The 24,919-nt window shown below is 35.9% G+C and overlaps 1 protein-coding gene across 7 annotated transcripts in view; it reads left to right on the top strand.

Annotated features, from left to right (window-relative positions):
• The window catches only part of EVI5 (ecotropic viral integration site 5), a 248,898-nt gene that overhangs the window by 125,261 nt on the left and 98,718 nt on the right, over nucleotides 1-24,919 (top strand). For all 7 annotated transcript variants that reach the window (XM_040470985.1, XM_040470988.1, XM_040470986.1 and 4 more), the window contains 3 exons: nucleotides 3,272-3,325; nucleotides 5,178-5,210; nucleotides 5,773-5,919. In XM_040470985.1, coding sequence (XP_040326919.1) covers nucleotides 3,272-3,325; nucleotides 5,178-5,210; nucleotides 5,773-5,919 — 234 coding nt within the window. The remainder of the gene's footprint in view (nucleotides 1-3,271; nucleotides 3,326-5,177; nucleotides 5,211-5,772; nucleotides 5,920-24,919) is intronic.

The following is a 24,919-nucleotide window of genomic DNA, read 5'->3' as shown; positions in this document are numbered from 1 at the left end:
AAAAAGCTGTGTACAGGGGAGAGACACAAAGAACTCCATGTTATATAAAGTTATGATTTCCACTATCAAATATTCATTAGCAAATCCAGTCATTAAAAAAATCTAAAGAATACTTTAAACAATAGACAAAAGTTAAAAAATAGTATTCGTGCCTGACTTCAACAATATTATGAGCAATGCTTATCATTAATCAAGTTTTTGGTGTTATGCTGTCTCATTTATGGGAAAAATTTATTCATCCCATATCACTGTATGTTTTATTACTCTAAGTTTCTGAATGTTTTTTTTAATGTTTATATTTGAGAGAGAGACAGAGTGCAAGCTGGGGACGGGCGGGGAGGGGGGTGGGGGGGAGACACTGAATGCAAAGCAGGCTCCAGGCTCTCAGCTGTCAGCACAGAGCCTGATGTGGGGCTCCAACTCATGAACTGTGAGATCATGACCTGAGCTGAAGTCAGGCCTTTAACCTACTAAGCCATCCAGGCACCCCTACTCTAAGTTTCTGGATGAGTAAATGGAGAGTCTAAGATGCTGAATGTTAATGGTAGAGGGAGTATTTGAACCTAAACCTACCTAACTTCAAAACACACTATCTTAACTAACTTAGTAAACTAGTAGTTAAGGTTTTTGGAGGATAAATAAAATATAAGAATGGAAGAAGTTAGCTCCACCAGATGTTAAAGGGGATTACAAAGGTACAATTACCAATATACTGTGGTACTGGTTCAAAAAAGAAACACTCAAAACTTAATAGGTAATCCTGAAATAGTCTTTAATACCGATAAAGCCTATTATATTTATCAATATATGATGAAATAAATGCCACATACATGAAGAATTGGTTTATTTAAAAAGTCATTTTCAGATATTTGGGTAGATGTTAGGAGAAAAATAAATTTAGCTTATTATTTATAGCAAAATTTCAGAAGATTTAAAGGGGATGGGGGAAACCAGGTGAATGTTTTTAGTTCTAAATTTTGTGATACTTTAGCATTATTTCTATTGTAACATTAACTTTATTCAATCAATTGTCTGGTTGAACTTAATTTTCTAAGTCCTAGGATAAACAATATTTTACTTTGTTGATGAAGTATGTTGAGACCATTTTGAGAATGCCATTTATTTCTTTGGATTTTCAGACTTTAAAAACATCTATTAATTGCTTATTTGTCTAAACCACTGTGCTGAATATAATATGAATAGCCAAGAAATGAAAAACACTTCCTTCTCCTCAAGCTATTTTGTAGTCTGAAGTCACACATAAAATAACAATGATTTCAAATCATCTGAATGTGTTCTAGTGGATAGAACAAGAAAATCTAATTTGCAAAATTTATTATTATTTTTTAATGTATAATGTTTATTCTTGAGAGAGAGAGCACGAGCATGGGAGGGGCAGAGAGAGACAGAGACACAGAATCCCAAGCAGGCTCCAGGCTGTCACCTGTCAGCACAGAGCCTGATGCAGGGCTCCAACTCACGAACTGTGAGATCATGACCTGAGCCGAAGTCGGATGCTTAACCAACTGAGCCACCCAGGCCCCCCTAATTTGCAAATGTTTGTAATAATTCTAAGATTTATATGTTCCACTTTGTGGTCCACTTAATAAGATACAATAATTTATAGAATCTTTATTTCCTTGGTCTGAGACTTTATAGGTCTCAGTTTATAGGTCTAGTTTATATATATATAAACTATATTTTAGTCTTTCCTGGAAAAATAATAGTTTGAGTTAATAGAAGAGGTTTTTTTTTTTTTTTTTCCAACATTTTATTTTATTTTTGGGACAGAGAGAGACAGAGCATGAACGGGGGAGGGGCAGAGAGAGAGGGAGACACAGAATCAGAAACAGGCTCCAGGCTCTGAGCCATCAGCCCAGAGCCCGACGCGGGGCTCGAACTCACGGACCGCGAGATCGTGACCTGGCTGAAGTCGGATGCTTAACCGACTGCGCCACCCAGGCGCCCCCGAAGAGGTTTTTTTTTTTTTAAAAGCAGGAATTTAGAGGATGGTAGGATTGGAAGAAGGCTGGATTGAGTTCTGGAGTAAATTTGTACAAAAGGTAAGGGGAATGTGAAATAATGATGGCACAATAAAGAGATAAAGGATTCTAAAATGAAGGGATAACATATCAGGATTCATATGAAACTATGTTGGTGGAATATGTAAAAAGGAGACAATTTTTTTAATGTAGAGTTTTTTAGTTTTAATTCTTAATAGCAGTAATTTGATAGGGTTTTGGGACTCAGTGGTTAGGTGAAGTTTTTTTTTTTTTTTTTTTTTTTTTTTAATTTGGTTTTACTGTTTGAACTGTGACGAAATGCCAGTAAGTAGAGCTTTTCATTTTGTAAGCTGTTTTTTTTTTCTTCAAATTTTTATTCTTTTTTTTTTTTTTATATATGAAATTTATTGTCAAATTGGTTTCCATACAACACCCAGTGCTCATCCCAAAAGGTGCCCTCCTCAATACCCATCACCCACCCTCTCCTCCCTCCCACCCCCCATCAACCCTTAGTTTGTTCTCAGTTCTCAACAGTCTCTTATGCTTTGGCTCTCTCCCACTCTAACCTCTTTTTTCAAATTTTTATTCTTAAGTAGGCTCCATGCCCAATGTGGAGCTTGAACTCACTACCCTGAGATCCATAGTTGCATGCTGTACTGACCGAGCCAGCTAGGTGCCCCCATGTTTTTAAAATTCAAAACAACTCATAAGTAATTAATATGAGGAAAACAGCTCAATCTTTATATTTTCACAATGTAAGAAATATTGCAACTTGGCATATACAAGGAATAAATGAAGGCTGGTCTAGTCCTAAACTGATAATTTGTTTTTGGTATTTATCCTGTGAGCTGCCCTTTTCAGATTTCTTAGTTATTTCCCAAACATTTGAATACTATTTGTGTAGATAGTCTTTGTAGGAGCTAAATGAGTTGGAATCTTTTCTGTCTAATGGGAATGTTAAGACAGATAAAAAAAAATGTTGACTATGAGTCATAATAGGTATTTTAAGAAAGGGGTTATGTATTGTAGCTTATATTTAAAATTCATTGATAGCTGGAGTGATAAATATGGTCATTTCCTTTGCCATGTATTTCCTACCCTGAACTTGTAAGAATTTGACAGATAATGTAACCATTTCTTAGACTTCTCCTATTTATAAAAGGTGGTACGTTTTAAGGACATGATTTAGGTATCTTTTAATCTCAGGAATGCTTGCAAGCAAACCTTTTGTTGTTTGTTTGTCTCTTTTTTCTTTTGTTTTTTTGCAGAGATTACGCACAGAAAATAGACTTTTAAAACAGCGCATTGAAACATTAGAAAAAGTAAGTAAATAACTACTTTTGTATGCAAGCTTCTGTTGTATGCACAGTATTATTTTTTATTTTAAATAATGGCTCAAGAAATCTATCACATGTCTCCAAAGTTGTGATATTGGCTGCTTAGCTTGCCTACCTTACTACTTTACTAAGTAACTTGTTATTCATAACAATTGATCACTACAAGTCCTTGAGATTTAAGGTTAAGGTTTTAACTGAGGTTATTATTAGAGTAACGTTGGTACCATTTATTTTCTTTACATATAGTCTCTAAAAAAGTATGTTCTTTAGAAGTAGCCTAATTGAGAATCCATTCTGAATAGCATTTTAAAAATGGCTTTCAAATGTTGCCCTGACTCTAGCCATATATTAAATGTGTCAATGATTCCTTTAATGCCTAGGATGACTTGAAGTTTAGCCAAAATGACTGATTGCTCATATAAAAATTCACCATGGTGTTGATTTTCAACACAGGGGAATTGTGCTTAAACTTTTGGTTCTTAGACTTATTTTGATACTACTTTTTACCTCTTTCTTCCTCTCTGTTTAATATAAAATAACTAGGCAAATGTGGAAAGTTTTGCATTATTTTTAATGTACTTTTAATGTAATGTCTGTTGTAGTATTATTTTAAGTATTAAGTAATAAAGGTACAGTCTAAGAGGTTTGGTTTGTCAAAAGGCTGAATTCACAAAGTCTTTTGGTGTTTGGCGGGGCTTTTTTTTTTTTAAATGGAAGATGAGGGTAAGTAGATTTATAGATGATATTGCAGAATCTTAAAATCTTCTCTGAAAATCTACAGATTGATATTCAAGAAAGAAAACATGAATATGTGGATAGTTTGGATATATGTCTTTTGTTGGAAGGCACTGATGGTTTACTAAATAACACCACACACAAGGATAGGATATTTATTACGTGTCTTTTTGTTGTATAATAATTTCAAGTACATTATATTAAGTCAAAAATAGTTTTCCTGTATTCCTTCATCTTATTAGAGTTGTTTTGAGGATAATTCTATTTTTTTGGTGACTCTGCAGAAAGGTTGAGCTTAATTTAGTTTTTAAGCCATTTTAATTGTATACTATGTTTTTCATTAAATACTCAGTTTATACTAAAATATGTTTTCCTAGGTGGTATTTTATTTTGGAGTGAGGTATTTTCACAGAGAAAGTATTTTTATTTCATTGAACCTTCAGAAAGATAAAGGTGCTATAGGAAAGTATTAAGTTTGGATTTTACTTTAGAAAATTAAGTACCTTTCTACCGGCTTACATGGCCTAGGTGTGTCCTTTAGCACTTGGAATTCTAGAAATACTTAGGTTTCAGTTAAATTCTGTAACCTAAATGTTTACTTTCTCAGGTTTTGCTATAATTTATTAAGTTGAGCTCATTAATTTCATTTGTCATATTTTCCTTGCTTTGCTTCTTTGGAAGTTGCTGTTGTACAAATTGCTGTCACACTTTATAAGTGGAATTGCGTACTCAATTTCCTTCTCCCTTTCTTCTAAGTGGTTTGACAATATGGCTGATTCCAAACATAGAACTTAAAAGTATGCTTTAAAAGAAGCCATTTGCTTGTCTCAAATGATGAAAAACTTCTTGGTATTTGTGTTGGTCTTCTAGAAGCATATGGTTTTCTGTGGTCTGTCCTCATTTTGATATATTTTTCTTAAGAATTAAGGATGACACCACACACAGTAAAAAATAGCTTTAATGTCAAATCTATATGTTCATTTTAATTACAATGAAAAGTAGATGGAATTTGGGTATGCTTTGTTTCTTCTTATTCCTAATTTTATGCACCTTTATTTTATTTCTTTCTCTTAAATTTCTATCTGAATTTTTCCTTTTGTAGGAAAGTGCTTCCTTGGCAGATAGATTGATACAGGTATAGTTTTTTTCGTTTAGCATTTTCTCTAACTTTACTTCTAAGGGAAGCCCTAAACCTAGAAAATTACATTTTAATGCATGCAATTTTACATGCATTTTTCCTAGCAATAATTTTTTGGGGCAGTATATTATGTGCATAAACTTAATTTTTGATAATGGTGCATTATCTTGGTTTATTAGATACCTTTTGCACGTTTTAAAGCTAACCTTATTTTAAAGCATTTATTCCAAAATGGCAATCAGTGGATTCTGTGAAATTAACTATTCATTGAAAGTTTTAGTTCTGCATGTGCAACTCAGTAATATTGCATGAATTGAATTTTTATTGACTGAAAGAATTATTCTTAAGATTATCAGATGAATTTTCTTATTTAGTTTCCCCAAATTTGCTGGAGCAATAATGAGCTGCTGGTTAATAATTACTTAGGCTGTTCTACTTAGGTTGTTTGAGGTGATTTTTTTTTTTTTAACATGTCACAGTAAATAACTAAACCTCACAAAGGCAGTCTTTCTTGAATCTGTCCTAAATTGCTTTACACACACACAAATTATGTCCTAAGGGACAAGTGACAAGAGCCCAGGAGGCTGAGGAAAACTACCTCATAAAACGGGAGTTGGCCACCATCAAACAGCAGAGTGATGAGGCCAGTGCTAAACTGGAGCAAGCTGAAAATACCATCAGGAAGCTCCAGCACCAACAACAATGGGTAAGGAGTCTGGTAGTGCTTTTTCTCACTTTTCTCACCTTTCTCATCCCCTTCCCTTTAAATTTTTTTTTTTTAAGCACAACTTCTGTGCCCCTGTTTTAAGTAATTTTGTTTTCTACTTTAATTGAATTCTTAATCATTTTTATATTCTGTAATACTTAAGGGTCTTATTGTGGTCTAGAGACTCTTCATTCTAACGTCTTTTTCTGTCTACACAGTTTTTTTAGAAATAGATAATATTTTCATTTCTTACATTATATTTTAAGTCACAGAAAATGATGTTTGTCAAACCTACTTTTTAGTTTTTAGAAATCTGTTTCATACTGGTATTTTGCCACAGGAAAGTTTTGAATCTTAATTCCACCTAGTTCTTGTTAGTGGTGCAGATGAAATATCACCCAACGTGGAGAATATGTGTAATTATCTCATTTAAAGTTTTGATAATGTGGGGATTTCTGTCTTGTGAAAAACTATAGCCTTAACTTCCTACATCAGGATGTCAAATTAGGAATTAAGGTATATGCTTACACATTTTTTTTTTCAACGTTTATTTATTTTTGGGACAGAGAGAGACAGAGCATGAATGGGGGAGGGGCAAAGAAAGAGTGAGACACAGAATCGGAAACAGGCTCCAGGCTCTGAGCCATCAGACCAGAGCCTGACGCGGGGCTCGAACTCACGGACCGTGAGATCGTGACCTGGCTGAAGTTGGACGCTTAACCGACTGCGCCACCCAGGCGCCCCTCTTACATATTTTCAAGAGGAGAGAAATTTCAAAGTAAAAAAAAAAATGAATTAAAAAAATATGTTAACTAATTTAGGGTATATTGAACAACTACTCATTGTACAGCTATTCTCAGGTATCTTTTGCAACTTAGACATCATTTTCCATTCTCAAATTCAGACTGCTATGGTCTTAAGGAGATGAGGGCTAAAAAGAAAAGCCAGCTGTTTATTTTTGAAAAGATACTATTTCTTGTTTCAGTTTTCTCTTCTTAGGAGTCGGATTGTAACAGGAGTGGGCAGAAAAAGTTGTGTTAAATTTAGAACTCTATATGGGTCTGGAAGGCAAATAGAAGGACTTCAAAGTTGGACATTACTTTTATTCAATAAAATTAAGAAATAGCATCATCAACTGGCTACAAATATCAGAAAACTAAAAGCAAAAAGAAGATATAGGCAGTGGAAAAAAACCATAATAACATAAAATTATTTTTTCTGTTATGTTAATGAAGATGGTTTAGAAAAATGATAAAAGGATACTAAAAAGTAGGGAACTCAAATAGTTCTGCCTTTGTATGAAATGTCAGTATCAAAGCATAAAAATAGATAAAACAGAATTGAAGGTTCCTTTTGGGGATTAAATTGAACTGAGTTATTAGTGTAATGTGATTTTGTTTCAAAGAAAGATAGTAAGTTTATGTTTGCAATTAGCATAAGCTACAGTCCTAAAACATTAGAATCATGGATTACTAGTTTTTTTGCATAGGTTTTCAAATATTGAGACCTATAGGACATAAAAATCAGAATTTGGTTTATAATGAACAAAGTAAAGTGGGCGAGCAAAAATAGAATGAACTGAAGCTTTTGAAAATGTAACAAAAGAATCTTGTTGTTTCAAGGACAAAATCAACTCTCATTGTGAAGGTAAAATATAACAAGTAGAAAGCAGGCCTCTATTTTGATTTTGTTTCCATTTTTTTCTCACTTGGCAGTTATTCTTCTAAACTGGAATAAAATGTAAAACAGAGCACCTGGGTTGTTCAGTTGGTTGGGTGTCTGACTCGATTTCAGCTCAGGTCATGATCCCAGGGTCATGGCATTGAGACCCAAGTCAGGCTCTGCACTGAGCATGGAGCCTGGTTAAGATTTTCTCTCTCACTTCAGCCCCTCTCTCCTGTTCTCTCAATTTCTCTCTCTCTCTCTCTCTCTCTCTCTCTCTCTCTCTCTCTCAAAAAAACAAACAAACAAACAAACAAAAAAAAAAACCCCATAAAGCAGTGAACCACAAAACAGGTGAAAGAAACAGAGCCTTGGTTAAATTTCCAACTTCAAAGCGGAGTGCATGCATATCCCTAGATATTAAAATACTTTGCAAAATGATAAGAATATTCTTTAAAGGATTTTAGAAAGTAAGATACACTAAAGGCTTTGAGGCAGGCAAAATATAGTTCTTAACATTTAGTAATAATGGCTAGATACCTGAAAAGACAACCAATGACCTTGATGATGCTTCATTAAAAATTCCTAGACATCTGGTTTGTGAACAATTAGAAAAATAACTTTTATTCACTAAAAGGGAATTCACTATGTTTAAGTCATAACAAACTAACTTTGTTTCTGCAATAAACAAAAACTGTTCCATAAGTGCAGTTTTAAAGGTTATTTGAGGGCACCTGCATGGCTCAGTTGGTTAAGCATCCAACTTCAGCTCAGGTCATGATCTCATGGTTCATGAGTTTGAGCGCGAGTCAGGCCCAGTGCTGAGGTGACAGCTGGGAGCTTGCAGTCTGCTTTGGATTCTTTTATCTCCCTCTCTCTCTGCCCCCCCCCCCCCCCCCCCCCCCAGTAAATAAAAACATTAAAGAGTTATTTGGCACTCCCATCTTATCTTTCTAGCCAAGTTTAGATAAAATAGTAAACTTAAGTGGTTTTCTAGGTGATTAACCATATCAAGAGGTTATTCATGTTAAAGCAAAGAGATGTCAGAGGTTTTTGTCTCCTAAATTGATGCTTGCTTGCTTGCTTTCTTGTTTCCTTTCTCTTTCTCTCTTTCTTTCTTTCTTTCTTTTTCTTTCTTTCTTTCTTTCTTTCTTTCTTTCTTTCTTTCTTTCTTTCTCTCTCTCTCTCTCTCTCTCTCTCTCTCTCTCTCTCTCTCTCTTTCTTTCTAAGTTTATTTATTTATTTTGAGAGAGACAGAGACTGTGCGAGTGGGAAGGGGCCGACAGAGAGGGAGTGAGAGAGAATCCCAAGCAGGCTCCTCACTGCCCATGGAGAGCCCAATGCAGGGCTTGAACTTACAAGACCATGAGAGATCATGACCTGATCCAAAACCAAGAGTTGAACACTTAACCGACTGAGCTACCCAGGTGCCCAGCCAAGTGTTTTAATGTTACCTAAATCCTTATATACAAGGTACGTTTAAGAATTTTATACATAAAATATTTCAGAAATGTTGCCAATATGTTGTATAATCAATCAATATTCTAAAATATTTAAAGTATATTCAGAATAAGTAACTAAAATAAAAGGGTATTTCACAGAAATCTATTGCCTTGCCCTTAAGTTTAAAATTCAGAGAGAAGTCTTAGTGATGGCTTTCTATAACAAAAGACTTAGAAATCTTAATTGGCAGGAAATGGGGAATTAGCCAATAATGTAATATGATTTATCTGCCACCGACCCCCTGCCCCATCCCAAGTAGTCTTCTTAGAAATATAATGACCCAATTTATTTTTTTTTAATTTTTTTTTTAACGTTTATTTATTTTTGAGACAGAGACAGAGCATGAATGGGGGAGGGCCAGAGAGAGAGGGAGACACAGAATCCGAAACAGGCTCCAGGCTCTGAGCTGTCAGCACAGAGCCCGACGCGGGGCTCGAACTCACGGACCGCAAAATCATGACCTGAGCCGAAGTCGGCTGCTCAACCGACTGAGCCACCCAGGCACCCCTATAATGACCCAATTTAATTCTAAGTAGCTTGCAGAAAATTTGTAGTGTTGTGTCTAGTTTGAATACGGAGACATGTGTGAAATGTCTACACATTGTATTATGGCCAGTGTAGGAAAGACTGTGGCAGCTTGGGATATTTTTAGACTGCACTAAAGAAGACTTAAAAGAACATCATAGATATAGTCATTTGAAAGTATCTCAGGGGCACCTGGGTGGCTTGATTGAGCATCCAACTTTGGCTCAGGTCATGATCTCATGGTTTGTGGGTTCAAGCCCTGCATTGGGTTTCCTGCAGTCAGCACAGAGCCCACATTGGATCCTCTCTCCTCCTCTCTCTTTGCCCCTCCTCTGCTTGCTCACTCTCAAAAATAAATAAACACTAAAAAAAAAAAAAGTATTGGGGCACCTGGTGGCTCAGTTGTATAAGCCTCTGACTCTTGTTCCAGCTCAGGTCATGATCTCACAGTTCGTGAGTTTGAGCCCTGTGTCTGGCTCTGCACTGACAGCTGTGGAGCCTTCTTGGGATTCTCTGTCTCCCTCTCACTTGGCCCTCCTCACTTTATCTGTGTCTCTCAAAATAAATAAATAAACATTAAAAAAAAGTATTTGAGAGTTTATCTTATGGAAAAGTGATTAGCCATTTTTGATATTGCTTCAGAGGGCAGAATGTGTTTAAGATCCAGGGATATAAAAACTTACTCATTGGAGTAGTTGCTTTGCAAAGTAGTAGTGAGTATACTACTGGCAGAAAGTGAACATTTGTTGTCACATGTTTTGATAACAGCCTTCCAATGTAACTTAATGAATTCTTCAAAACTTGGAATAAAGGTTTCAAATCTCTATTCTAGCAGGAGGTATTAAATCGGTATAATCATCTGCCACCATCACTCTCTACTATCAGTAGTGTCATTTTATTGATATAAAGAGCTTTGGATTTCATTTATGGGACTAATTCTAGTCCTCTTATGCTAATTATGTGACCTTTGATACTCAAGGACTCAATTTCTTTTTTCTCTAAAATGATTACATAGGGTTAGACTGTCTCATCTAACTTTTTTTTTTTAAGTGTATTTATTTATCATGCACATGTGTGAGCCAGGGAGGGGCAGAGAGAGAATCCCAAGCGGGCTGCATGCTGTCAGTGTGGAGCCCTACATGGGGCTAGATCCCAAGAACTATCAGACCATTGCCTGAGCTGAAACCAAGAGTTGGACAGTTAACCAACTGAGCCAACCAGGCACCCCTCTCTTTAACTTTTTATTATTTATTTATTTATTTTTACTATTTCTTAATATATAATTTATTGTCAATTAGGTGTTTCGATACAACACCTAGTGTTCATCCTAACAGGTGCCCTCCTCAATGCCCATCACCCACTTTCCCCTCTCCCCCACGCCCCTCTCTTTAACTTTTTAAATGAACTTTATTGAAGTATAATTTACATGCAATAAAATTCATCAAATTTTAATTGTATAATTTGACGTATTTTGGTAAATATCTAGTTGTATAACCACCACCACAGTCAAAATATAGAATATTTCTATCACCCCCAAAATTTGCCTCATGTCTCTTTGCAGTTCACCTCTCCACCTCCAGCAACTGTTGTGCTGTCACTGTAGTTTTGCCTTTTTTAGGATGTCATATAAGTGGAATCATAAGGTATGAAGCTTTTGTGTCTGGCTTCTTTCAGTTAGCATATCCCCTCACTTTTTTTTCTTTTTGGCAATTATTTTCTTTGTGATAAAATAGATACAACATAATATTTTCCATTTATGTGAATAGTACATTTATAATGCTCTGGAACAATAACTGCCATTTATTTCTTGAACTTTTTCATCATGCCAACAGAAGCGTTGTACCTATTAAAAAATAGTTCCCCCTTTTTCCTTCCCCTGGTAAACTGTATTCTACTTTCTGTCTTGTATGGATTCACCTCTTCTAGGTATGTTACGTAAGTGGAATCATACAATAATTATCCTTTTGTGTTTGGCTTATTTCACTTAGCAGACTGTTTTCAGGGTTCATCCTGGTTGTAGCATATGTAAGAATTAGGTAGTTTTTACTGTGGCTGAATAATACTCCATTTTATGTTTATACTGCATTTTGTTTTGTCTGTTGATGGTCATTTTGATTTTTGACCTTTTGGCTATTATAAACAATGCTGCTGTGATCATTAACATACAAGTATCTGTTTGAATCCCTGTTTTTAATCATTTGGCATATATACCTAGAAGTGGAGGTCCTGGATCATATGGTAATTCTATGCTTAACTTTTTGAGCAAACACCAAAGTATTATCCACAATGGCTGTACCATTTTACATTCCCACCAGCAATGTACAAGGGTTCTAATAAATTTCTCCACATCCTCACCAACTCTTGTTATTTTCTGTTTTGTCTTGTTTTGCTTTTGGTTTCTTATTTTTTAGTAATAGCCATCCAGTAATTGGAGGTGATATTTCATTGTGGTACCGAGGAATAAATTTAACAAAGAAGATGAAAAACTCACATTGAAAACTGTGAGTCCTTGTTTATTTTACTATTGATGAAAGAAACTGAAGACATAAATAAATTGAAAGACATCCCATGTTTATGGATTGGAAGACTTAATAGTGTTAAGATATCAACACTACCCAATATGATCTACAAATTCAGTTCTAATCAATCCTATCAAATTTCTAACAATCTTTTGCAGAAATGGGAAAGCAATCCTAAAATTCACATGGAACTGCAAGGAGCCCTAAATATTGAAAATAGTCTTAGAAGAGTTGAAGGATTTAAACTTCCCAATTTGAAAATTTACTACAATCCTAGAGTACTCAAAACAATATGATACTGTTATGAAGATAGACATATAGATCAATGGAATAGAAATTTTGACAGTCTAGAAATAAACCCATACATCTATGGCCAGTTGATTTTTGACATGGGTGCCAAGGCCATTCCATGAGTAAACAATAGTCTCTTTGACTAATCGTGCTGGGAGAACTGTATACCCTCATGAAAAAGAATGAACTGGGACCCACCCCTACCACATACCATATATAAAAATAAACTCAAGGGGCGCCTGGGTGGCTCAGTCGGTTAAGTGTTCGACTCTGTCTCAGGTCATGATCTTGCAGTTTGTGAGTTCGAGCCCTGTGTCGGGCTTTGTGCTGACAGCTTGGAGCCTGGAGCCTGCTTCAGATTCTGTGTCTCTTTCTCTGTCTGCCCCTCCCCTGCTCATGCTCTGTCTCTCTCTGTCTCTCAATAATAAATGTTAAAAAAAATTAAAACCCTCAAAATGATCAATGATCTTCATAGAAATTTTATAGTTTTAAAATAACTCTTCTATGATTTTAAAACTGTAACAATCTTAGAACACATGGATAAATCTTCATAACCTGCAATTTGGCAAGAGATTCTTGGATACCAAAAGCATGGGCAACAAAAGGAAACATGTAAATTCGACTCCATCAAAATTAAAACCTTTTGGGCATCAAAGGGCATTATCCAGAAAACGGAAGGGCAACACACAGAATGGTATAAAATACATGCAAATCATGTATTTGATCAGAGTTTAGCATCCAGAATATATATAAAGAACTCTTAGAACTCAACAAAAAGACAACACAATTTATTTTTTTATTTTTATTTTTTTTCAATATATGAAATTTATTGTCAAATTCGTTTCCATACAACACCCAGTGCTCATCCCAAAAGGTGCCCTCCTCAATACCCATCACCAACCCTCCCCTCCCTCCCACCCCGCATCAACCCTCAGTTCTCAGTATTTAACAGTCTCTTATGCTTTGGCTGTCTCCCACTCTAACCTCTTTTTTTTTTTTTCTTCCCCTCCCCCATGGGTTTCTGTTAAGTTTCTCAAGATCCACATAAGAGTGAAACCATATGGTATCTGTCTTTCTCTGTATGGCTTATTTCACTTAGCATAACACTCTCCAGTTCCATCCACGTTGCTACAAAAGGCCATATTTCATTCTTTCTCATTGCCACGTAGTATTCCATTGTGTATATAAACCACAACTTCTTTATCCATTCATCAGTTGATGGACATTTAGGCTAAAGGACCTGAATGTGAGACAGGAAACCATCAAAACCCTAGAGGAGAAAGCAGGAAAAGACCTCTCTGACCTCAGCCGTAGCAATCTCTTACTCGACACATCCCCAAAGGCAAGGGAATTAAAAGCAAAAATGAATTACTGGGACCTTATGAAGATAAAAAGCTTCTGCACAGCAAAGGAAACAACCAACAAAACTAAAAGGCAACCAACGGAATGGGAAAAGATATTTGCAAATGACATATCGGACAAAGGGCTAGTATCCAAAATCTATAAAGAGCTCACCAAACCACACCCGAAAAACAAATAACCCAGTGAAGAAATGGGCAGAAAACATGAATAGACACTTCTCTAAAGAAGACATCCGGATGGCCAACAGGCACATGAAAAGATGTTCAACGTCGCTCCTTATCAGGGAAATACAAATCAAAACCACACTCAGATATCACCTCACGCCAGTCAGGGTGGCCAAAATGAACAAATCAGGAGACTATAGATGCTGGAGAGGATGTGGAGAAACGGGAACCCTCTTGCACTGTTGGTGGGAATGCAAATTGGTGCAGCCGCTCTGAAAAGTAGTGTGGAGGTTCCTCAGAAAATTAAAAATAGACCTACCCTATGACCCAGCAATAGCACTGCTAGGAATTTACCCAAGGGATACAGGAGTACTGATGCATAGGGGCACTTGTACCCCAATGTTCATAGCAGCACTCTCAACAATAGCCAAATTGTGGATAGACAACACAATTTAAAAATGAGCAAAGGATTGCAACATTATTTACAGTTACCAAGACATGGAAGTGTCTATTGAAAAATGAATGAATAAAGATAATAGTGTATGTATGCGTGTGTATAAACAGGAATATTTTTTTTTAATTTTTTTTTAACGTTTATTTATTTTTGAGACAGAGAGAGACAGAGCATGAACAGGGGAGGGGCAGAGAGAGAGGGAGACACAGAATCTGAAACAGGCTCCAGGCTCTGAGCTGTCAGCACAGAGCCCGACGCGGGGCTTGAACTCACGGACCGTGAGATCATGACCTGAGCCGAAGTCGGACGCTTAACCGACCAAGCCACCCAGGCGCCCCTAAACAGGAATATTTTTCAGTTACAGAAAAAGAATGAAATCTTGACATTTACAACAACATGAATGGACCTTGAGGACATTATGCTAAAAGAAAGAAATAATAGACAAATTCCTTGTGATCTCACTTATAGGTAGAATCTTAAAAAAAAAAAAAAAACAACTCATAAATAAAGAGAACAGATTGGTGGTTGTCAGAGGTGGGGAGAGGGAAGATGAAATGAGATGAAGAGCAGTCAAAAGTTATAAATTCCCAGTTACAATTGAGTCATGGGGATTTAATATACATCATGGTGACCGTAGTTATTGCATATTTAAAAGCTAAGAGAGTAGGTCTTAAGAGTTCTCAACACAAGAAAAATTGTGTACCCATATGGTGACAGATACTAACTAGACTTAGCATGGTGATCATTTCAAAACATAAATAGTGAATCATTACATTCACACAACTGATATATGTCAATTGTGCCTCAATAAAAAAATTTTTTTAATGAAAAAAGGAGTTAAATAGACCTTTCTCCAAAGAAGATATACAAATGGACAAGTATATAACAGGACACTCAATATCATTATTAGTCATTAGGGAAATGCAGATCAGTATCATGATGAGATACTGTGTCACACTCACTAAGATAGCTATAATAAAAAGCCGGAATATAACAAATGTTGGCAAGGAGATCGAGAAACAGCTGCTGTGGAAATTAGTGGTTCCTCAAAAAGTTAAACGTAGAATTATCATGTGACCCACAGTTCAATTTCTACGTGTATACCCAAAAGAATGGAAAACTGCTATTTAAAACAATCATGTGTACACATATTTGTAGCAACACTGTTCATAAAACGGATATAGCCCAAAGGTCTATCATTGAATGGATAAACAAATTGTGGTATATGCACACAATGAAATATTATTCAGCCACAGAAAGGAATAAAATACTTATACATGCTATACTATGGATGAAACTCCAAAATCTTAAGCTAAGTGAAAGAAGCCAGACACAAAGATCACATATTGTATGATGCCATTTGTATGAAATATCCAGACTAGATAAATCCATAGAGATAGAAGGCAAATTGGTATTTGCCAGAAGGTTTGGGTGGGAACGGAGTGAGAAACTGCTTGATAGGTAAGAGGTTTTACTTGGACTGATGGAAGTATTTTAGAACTAGATAGAATTGATAGTTGCACAACATTTTGAATGTCCTAAATGTCACTGAATTGTTCACTTTCAAATACTTATTTGGATTTTGCCTCGATAAATTCTATGAAGAAAAAGAGACTATGGAAATGAAGGTAGAAGTCTCAAGAAAATAACACACTTAGTTTGAATGGTTGCAGTAGAAGGTGGGAATTCAGGAGAATGTATAACATCCCAGCGCTGGAACCCATTCGTTAAGGTCAGGGTAGGACCAGAAGCAAGTGAGCTAACTTGTATGAGGAGCCTGAGAAGATTGAGCTCCCTCAGGGCTGGGGTTGGGCTTGTTTTTATCAAGAGTTGTGGTTGCATTGAGACAGAAATTGGAAATGTATATGGCATAATAGCTAATGAGGGTGACTCTCCCTCAAGTGAATTTTCAAGAGTGAAGGATTAAGGATGGTCTGCCTATAACTGTTGTACACAATATACTAAATACAATTGGGGGAAAAGTATAAAAATATGAAAAAATGTACCATGCAAACACTGAGCAGAAGAAAGCTGGAGTGTCTGTATTAATATCACATAAAGTAGACTTCAGAACAAGGAATAGTTCCTAGAACAAAGATTTCCTGGTAGTAGTAGGGTCAGTTCACAAAGACCTAACAATCTTAATTAGGATTGTATATATTTAGGAGTGTATGTTTCCTAACACGTTTCCTAACATGTTTCCTAAACACTTCTAACAACAGAGGAGTGTGAAGCTGAACTTGTAGAACTGAAAGGTGAAGTGGACAAATCCACAGTTGTAGTTGGAGTCTTCAGTATTTCTGTGTCTCAGTAATTATGAAATGAGTAACTGGAATATCTGTATGGGTGTAGAAGAACTATGCAACATTATCAACTAACTTGACCTACTTGGCATTTATGGAACATTTTACCTAATAACAGCAGAATACATATTATTTTCAAGTTCACGTAGAACATTTACAAAGATAGATCATATTCTGGGCCATAAAATTTAGAGTAAATGGAATCATACTAGGTATCTTCTTTGACTAACAGCATTCAGTTAGAAATTAATAATAGATATCTGGAAAATCCCCCAAATGTTTGGAAGTTAATGCATTTTTATCCATGTGTCAGAAAAATCTCAAAGGAAATTAGAACATATTGAATTAAATGAAAATGAAGGCACAACATTATCAAAATTTGTAGGATTCACCTAAAGCAGTATGTAGTGGAAAACTTATAGCATTGAATGCTTATGTTAGGAAAGGAAATAAGTCTCAAACCAATATTCTAAGGTTAAGAAACTAGACCTAGAAGAGGAAATTCAACCTAAAGCAGGTAGAAAGAATAAGAAATAAAAAGAGTAGAAACCAGTGTAATTGAAAACAGCACAAAACAAAAATAGAGAAAATCCATGAAACCAAATGCTCGTTCTTCAAAATCATTAATAAAGTTGATAAACTTCTTTCTAGACTGATAAACTTTCTCTCTAGACTAAAGAGAGAAGAAACAGTAGAGAAGAAATAGTAATCAATGTTAGGGGTAACCTTGACTTCTGACTGATACAGCCAAGTTGTCTCATATTTTGGAGCTGTTCTTCATGGTGTTATATTTCCTTTAATTAGATTCAGTTAAACAGTTTTAACATCTAGATGACAGGTAATGTGACTTTGCTTTGAGTCAGGAAACACATAACATAAGTTGTCCCCATTATTAGTAATACCAAGATTGATTACCTTGCTGTTTGGTTACCACAGACTCTCTGCCTTTTAAAGATAAGGTTTCTTCTTTGCGACTATTAAGTAATCTATTGGAAAATACTTTGGTACCAAATAAGTCTCTTGTCCTCTATTCACCTTGTACGTGATAGTTTTAGCATCTACTGACTGAGTTTCCAAAAGGTGATTTTCATATTTTCTCATTTTTTCTATACTTATTAGCTAATGTTCCTCTATAAAGAGACTTTTCTCTTTCTTCCTCTCTAATCTTTTTTACTCATTCACGATGGACTCTTGTATCACTCCAGCTTCATGGACTTGTGTTTAATGTTTCATATAATTTTTAGTGATTTTTAATGCTATTGTTATAGTGATATGCCATTCTTATTTAGCAATAATATATATACACACACACACACATACATACATATACTAAACTTTTTTCAAATGTTTATTTTTGAAGGAGAGAAAGAGCATGAGTGGGGGAGGTGCAGAGAGAGAGGGAGACACAGAATTTGAAGCAGGCTCCCGTCTCTGAGCTGTCAGTACAGAGTCCAACGCGGGCTCAAACACTCGAGCTGTGATATCATGACCTGAGCTGAAGTCACATGCTTAACTGAGCCACTCAGGCACCCCTATATATATTAAACTTCTTAGCAGTTTTTAAAAGTTAACTTTATTTTTAATTAATTTTGATCATTGATGTTCTTCAGAAAGCATTTCTGCAGTACATAATTACTGAATGATTATCTTTGACAGGTCATTGATTTCATTTTATGCTGGACCTTGATAGTTTGAACTTGATATTGTTGGTTTTCAGAAATGATCGAGTGAATTTATTACCAAATTTAGCATTTAGTACACTAAATAAAATTTAATATTTAGTAATACTAATTAAATATTGCATATTAAATCATCTATAAGATAAAACCAAAGCATTAAGATTAAACTGTTCCTTTAAGTATTTGTTTTACATGTTTCATGTCAGTTTTTCCAGGAAGCCCATAGAAGTAGAAGTGATCCAATGATATTTCATACAATTGTATGTTTGACTCTGTCCCTTTTGAGTGTAGGGGGGCATGATGTATTTGTTAAACAATATATCCTGATAACCACTGTCTTTGAGTCTTGCTTGGTCTATTTAAAAGCTTTTTTGCCTTACACATAAGTGCTTATCATTCATTTTATTCTGAGTAAGTAATTTTGTCCAGCAGTCTGTTGGTTAGGATCAAGCATAAACAAGAAGAATTGTAATAGTTAAAGCTGCTGAGTGCTGAAATGACTGCAGTTTGAAGTTCTTGGGATCTTTGTACTAGGAAGTTCTTAAGGGGAAGCTAGAAAAGATTTCTTCTGACATTCCTTCCTTTTGCTGTAATTCTAGAAGAAAGCATGAAAGAATTATGTGATACTTTTAAGAGCCAAGGGTTTGATTTGAAGAATAAAAACTAACCTTACTTAAATTGAACACATGAATAAAGGTTAATAAACTAAAGACTACCAGTTTTTCAGTGGAAGTTGTGAAATCTGCACAATTTATTTTAGAGAAAGTATTTGTTCAGCAGCATTAGTAGGAATTACCCGATACCTGATTATCTAGTAGGTTTGCTTTTCTTTATGAATATGGAAGTTAATGTTTAACATCTCTTCCTGCATTCTTTTTTTTTTTAAATTTTTTTTCAACGTTTATTTATTTATTTTTGGGACAGAGAGAGACAGAGCATGAACGGGGGAGGGGCAGAGAGAGAGGGAGACACAGAATCGGAAACAGGCTCCAGGCTCCGAGCCATCAGCCCAGAGCCTGACGTGGGGCTCGAACTCACGGACCGCGAGATCGTGACCTGGCTGAAGTCGGACGCTTAACCGACTGCGCCACCCAGGCGCCCCTCTCTTCCTGCATTCTAAACATGATTTAGCTCTACTTCAGTGACATTTTAAGAAAAAGCCAATTAATTTGTAATATTTGGTAAGTTTACATAAGTCTAAAAATTCAAATAGTGTAATGACTTTACACATTTAGTAAACTTTTAACACTTTTCATCAGTATGCTTGTAAACCTGGACAAAAGTTTTCTTCCAAAACTAATTGTGACCTTAGTCTAGATTAAATGTTTTACAGTAGTTATCAGCTTAAGTAATAAATGAGCATCCACCATCATGGAAGTAATTGTTTTCTTAACTTTTTTTTTCCGCATTAAGAAAAGAATCTTGCGTTTAAGTGTGTAAATAACCAGAGATAAACTTCCACCTTAAAGGATATATATGATTTCTTAATTTTTTTTTTTAGTTTGTTTTCTTTGACAGAAAGAGAGAGTGCGCGAGAGAATCCCAAGCAGGCTCTGCACTGTCAGTACAGAACCTGATAGGGCTTAAACTCAGTAACCTTGAGATCATGAACTGAGCCAAAATCAAGAGTTGGACACTTAACCGACTGAGCCCCAGGAATGTATATAACTTTTAAGATGTTGGGAACAAGTCATTTTAAAAGGATACACCAATTATTCAAAAAAATATTCAGTGTGGTAGATCTTTAAATAGTACATCCATATTGCTTGGATTTTTAAAAAATAACTATTTGGAGCATGTGGTAGAGGAAGTTACAGACTTTTTTGGGATTCACATGTTGAAGCTGAGAGCAAGATACAGATTCTTTTTTAAATTGAAGTACAGTTGACACATTAAGTTAGCTTCAGGTGTACAACCTCATGATTCAGGAATTCTATACATTACAAAATGCTTACCCACAATAAAAGTGTATTACAGTATTATTGACTACATTCCTTACGCTGTACTTTTCATCCCTGTGACTTGTTCATTTTGTAACTGAGCGTTTGTACTGCTTGATCTTCTTTACCTCTGTCACCCATCCCCCACATTCTTCCCTTTGGTAACCACCAGTTCTCTATGAGTCTGTTTCTATGATTTTTTACTTAATTTTTTTGTTTCTGTTTTTGTTTTGTGGTATAGACTCCTACTCTGGACTACTTGCCTTGTGTAATAGTTTTTTCAGGTGCTTTGTAGAAATGTACCATATTTCCATGCTAGTATAAATTGTGGTTATTTTTGAAACAAATAGATTTTATAGGCTGTTTTTGCAGTCTTCAGTTACCACTACCCATGTTAACATAAAGTATATAATAGAGGGGAGTTTTGTTGTTGTTATTTAATCAGAATGTAGTTGGCATTAGTGTCAATAGTACATGATGATTCAACAGTTCCATCCATTATGAAATGCTCACTACAATAAGTGTAGTTATCTGTCACCATGCAAAGTTAATATATTATTATTGACTATATTCCCTGTGCTGTACTTTTCGTGTTGTTGTTTTTTAAACCAAGAGTTGACTAATTTATTCAGCAAATACTGTTTGCTCACCTACTATAAAAAGCACAGTTTAGTTCTGACAATGCAGTAGCACATCAGCCAAACTTGCTGTCATTGTTTGTATATATAGATATTTTAAAAATTAGTTACAGGGACACCTGGCTGGCTCAGTGGGTTAAGTGTCTAACTTCAGCACAGGTCATGATCTCACGGCTCTTGAGGTCAAGCCCCACTTTGGGCTCTGTGCTAACAGCTCAGAGCCTGAAGCCTGCTTTGGATTCTGTGTCTCCCTCTCTCTGCCCCTTCCCTCCTCATGCTCTGTCTGTCTCTCTCAAAAATAAACAATAAAAAAAATACACAGTTAATTGTTTAAAGTTGTGATAAAAACTACAAAAAAGAATACAGAGTTCCATGAAGCGTGTGGGTTCCTAAATAGAACATATAATGAACAGGTTTTGAACTCAGTTGCTTGATTTATAATTAAATTCAGGTGATATTTGATATATCTGTGTAGACAGTCCTTTTTCCAGTTTGGATTTTTTTCATAATAAACCTCTCCACTAAACACAAATTTTTGCTTTTCACTGTATCACTCACATAGTCTTCAAACATTGAATGTGAGAATTCATTTTTTTGTTTTACTCAAGACACAAACAAAAAAGATTACTAAGGGTTTTCCGACTCACTTTTGTAATTTTTGTAATGCCAGAAAAGCATATGGAGTTGAAAAACAGAGGCTTCACCTACTAAACAAAATTCTGTTTCATTGGAGTGGTATTGCTGGTGTCACAGAAACATTGAGATTCATTGACAAAGGTGAACTTCATAAGTGTAGAGAAGTCATTCATTTTTTGTTTTAAATTTTTTTAAGTTTATTTATTTTCCAAGAGACAGCATGAGTGGCAGGAGGTTGGGGGGGCAGAGAGAGAGGGAGAGAGAAAATTTCAAGCAGGCTCCACAGTGCCAGCACAGAGTCTGACACGAGGCTTAAACTAATGAAACTGCGAGATCATGACCTGAGCTGAAACCAAGAGTCGGACACTTAACTGACTGAGCCACCCAGGTGCCCTGAGAAGTCATTCATTATTTATAGACTTTTTTTTTTTCCAACGTTTTTTTATTTATTTTTGGAACAGAGAGAGACAGAGCATGAATGGGGGAGGGGCAGAGAGAGAGGGAGACAGGCTCCAGGCTCCGAGCCATCAGCCCAGAGCCTGACGCGGGGCTCGAACTCACGGACCGCAAGATCGTGACCTGGCTGAAGTCGGACGCTCAACCGACTGCGCCACCCAGGCGCCCCTATTTATAGACTTTTAAATAAATTGTCGCTTGCTGACTTACCAGCCATCATAACTGTAGCAGTTTTCATTTGATAAACCATATATTTGTCCAGGTTACGAATGTGAATATGAAATACACTTTTCTAAGAATTTTTTATTTTTTATTTTTTTTAAGATTTTTTTGAATGATTTTAATTTATTTTGAGGGAGAGAGAGAATGTGAGTGGGGGAGGAGCAAAGGGAGAGAGACAATCCTAAGCAGGTTCTGCGCTTTTTATTGCAGAGTCTGACAGGGGCCTCAATCCTGTGAGATCATGGCCCCAGCCAGTATCAAGGGTCAGTTGCTTAACTGACTAAGCTACCCATGCCCCCATAAGAATTTGTTATGAGAACGTTATGTGAGATGTTTACATTATTTTTAGATGCTTATATATTTTTAAATGTTTATTTATTTATTTACGGAGATAAGAGCGGGGGAAGGCCAGAGAGAGGGAGGGAGGGAGGGAGAGAGAATCCCAAATAGGCTCCATGCTCAGTGTAGACCCCAGTGCTGGCCTTGATCCCACAACTCGTGAGATCATGACCTGAGCGGAAATCAGGAGTTGGACACTTAACCAACTAAGCCACCCAGGTGCCCCAAGATGCTTATATTTAAAAAAAAAAAAAAATTTTTTTTTTTTAACGTTTATTTTTGAGACAGAGAGAGACAGAGCATGAACGGGGGAGGGGCAGAGAGAGAGGGAGACACAGAATCTGAAACAGGCTGAGCTGTCAGCACAGAGCCCGATGCAGGTCTTGAACTCACGAGCTGTGAGATCATGACCTGAGCTGAAGTCGGACACTTAGCCGACAGAGACATCCAGGCGCCCCAAGATACTTATATTTTTAATACTATACTGTTAATTCTTAGAACAGTACATATTAAAACAGTATATTAATTGCCTTAATAATATTTCAACCCTTATGTGGCTTAAAGATTAAGAACATGGGCTCTGTAGTCCATACTCCCAATTAACAGAACTGCCAATTGCTGTGTGACTTTTTAGTTTCCTTATTAGGAAAGTAGAGGTTGTAGTGAAAGTTAGGTGAGAATACAATGCACTTAAGGTGTGCCTGCCACTTAATGAACACTCAGTAGATACAAGTCGCTATCATCTTTGTTGTTACCATAAACTTTAAAACCAGGTTTATAGTGAGTGGAAGAGGAACATTTTAAAACAGAACAGCTGTATCAGAAATGGTCAAGGTTTGGACACAGTGTGATAGGTGCTGTTAAACCTCTGAACTTGGCTTTGATGTTTCTCTTCCTTCCTCTCAAAAGTTGATCATTCTTTTCCTGATCTCAAGTCAACTTCATGAAAGTCCAGTTTTTGTTTTGGTTTATATTTAAGTTTTTGCTGTTATGTTGTTGGTTTTAGGATTTTAGTTTTTTGTTTTTTCTTTGTCTATTTGGTCTGGAAAAATTATAGAATGAGGTAGACCAGCCATGCTCAGTTCTCCTAAATAGACATGTAACTAGGAAGTTTTGCCTCACAGTGTTCACCTGTTTCACAGCCTCTACCCCTCATGGCACTTGTCCTGGTAAGGAAGTGACAATACCCACATTTGCTGCAGTTTTTTTTTTTTTTCCAGGCTTTGTAGTGCCAGTCACCTTTCCTGACATCTCCTTTTCCAGTGTGAGTGAGTTAAAAGGCTTCAACAAACAAACCTCTGTTTTATAAATAACATTTTCTTTTTTCCTGTGTAAAATGAAAAAAAAAACAAAAACAAAAACAAAAAAAACCCAAACACTGAAACAGGTAGTTTACAGTCCACAGCAGCATATGTTAACATTGCCACTTTGATGCCAGTTCTTCCACTCACTGGTTGTGTATACTTAATCAAGGTACTTCTTTAGTTCTGTGTATAATAGAGGCTTGCTGAGACTTAAGGAAGTTGATACTCTACAGTAATACCTGGCACATAATGAGTGCTCAATGGTACCTATTATTAGGATTAATGTTAACGTTATTCCATTATTCTACCAGCTTGCTTGAGAAATGTCATAGGCTGTTAGTAATAAAAACCAAAACTTAGAGGTAAATCTGACTTGGCAAAATTTTTAGTAGACTAAACACTGACATAAGTATCACTTTCCTGACCATATTTAGATCTGCAAAGATTTGAAACAAGAAGAAATAAATAAATTTGAACCAAAAAAAATTGGAAATGGTAGAAATAACAACCAAAAAAGAGTTAAATTGCAGAAGCTATAATGGGTCAAATTTGAAATGGACCAAAACCCAAAGAACAATAAAACTTATAAATCAATATATTTAATCTTATTTGTAAAATTTACCCTATATTACTCAGAGAATATATTTCTCCAGAGAAACAATCAGTAAGACACATACATAGTTTTATTGAGAATAATTGACTCATGTCATTATGAAGGATAATAAGTCCCATGATCTACCCTCTGTAGGAAAGCTAGTGGTGTAATTCTAGTTCAAGTTCAAAGGCCTAAGAGCCAGGGAAGCTGATGGTGTGAATTCCAGTCCAAGGGTAGGAGAAAACCGATGTCCCAGCTCAGGCAGGCAGCAAGGGAATGTATCTTCCACTTTTTGTTCTGTTCAGGCCCTCAGTGGATTGGATGATGCCCAATGACATTGAGAGGGCAATGTACTAAGTATTCTGGAAGCACCCTCAGAAACACCCAGAAGTAATGTTTTAATCTGGA

Source organism: Herpailurus yagouaroundi, unplaced genomic scaffold (assembly GCF_014898765.1).
Source record: "Herpailurus yagouaroundi ecotype Mexico unplaced genomic scaffold, PumYag 77, whole genome shotgun sequence".
Taxonomy (NCBI): domain Eukaryota; kingdom Metazoa; phylum Chordata; class Mammalia; order Carnivora; family Felidae; genus Herpailurus; species Herpailurus yagouaroundi.
This window is presented reverse-complemented; position numbering and strand designations above follow the sequence as displayed.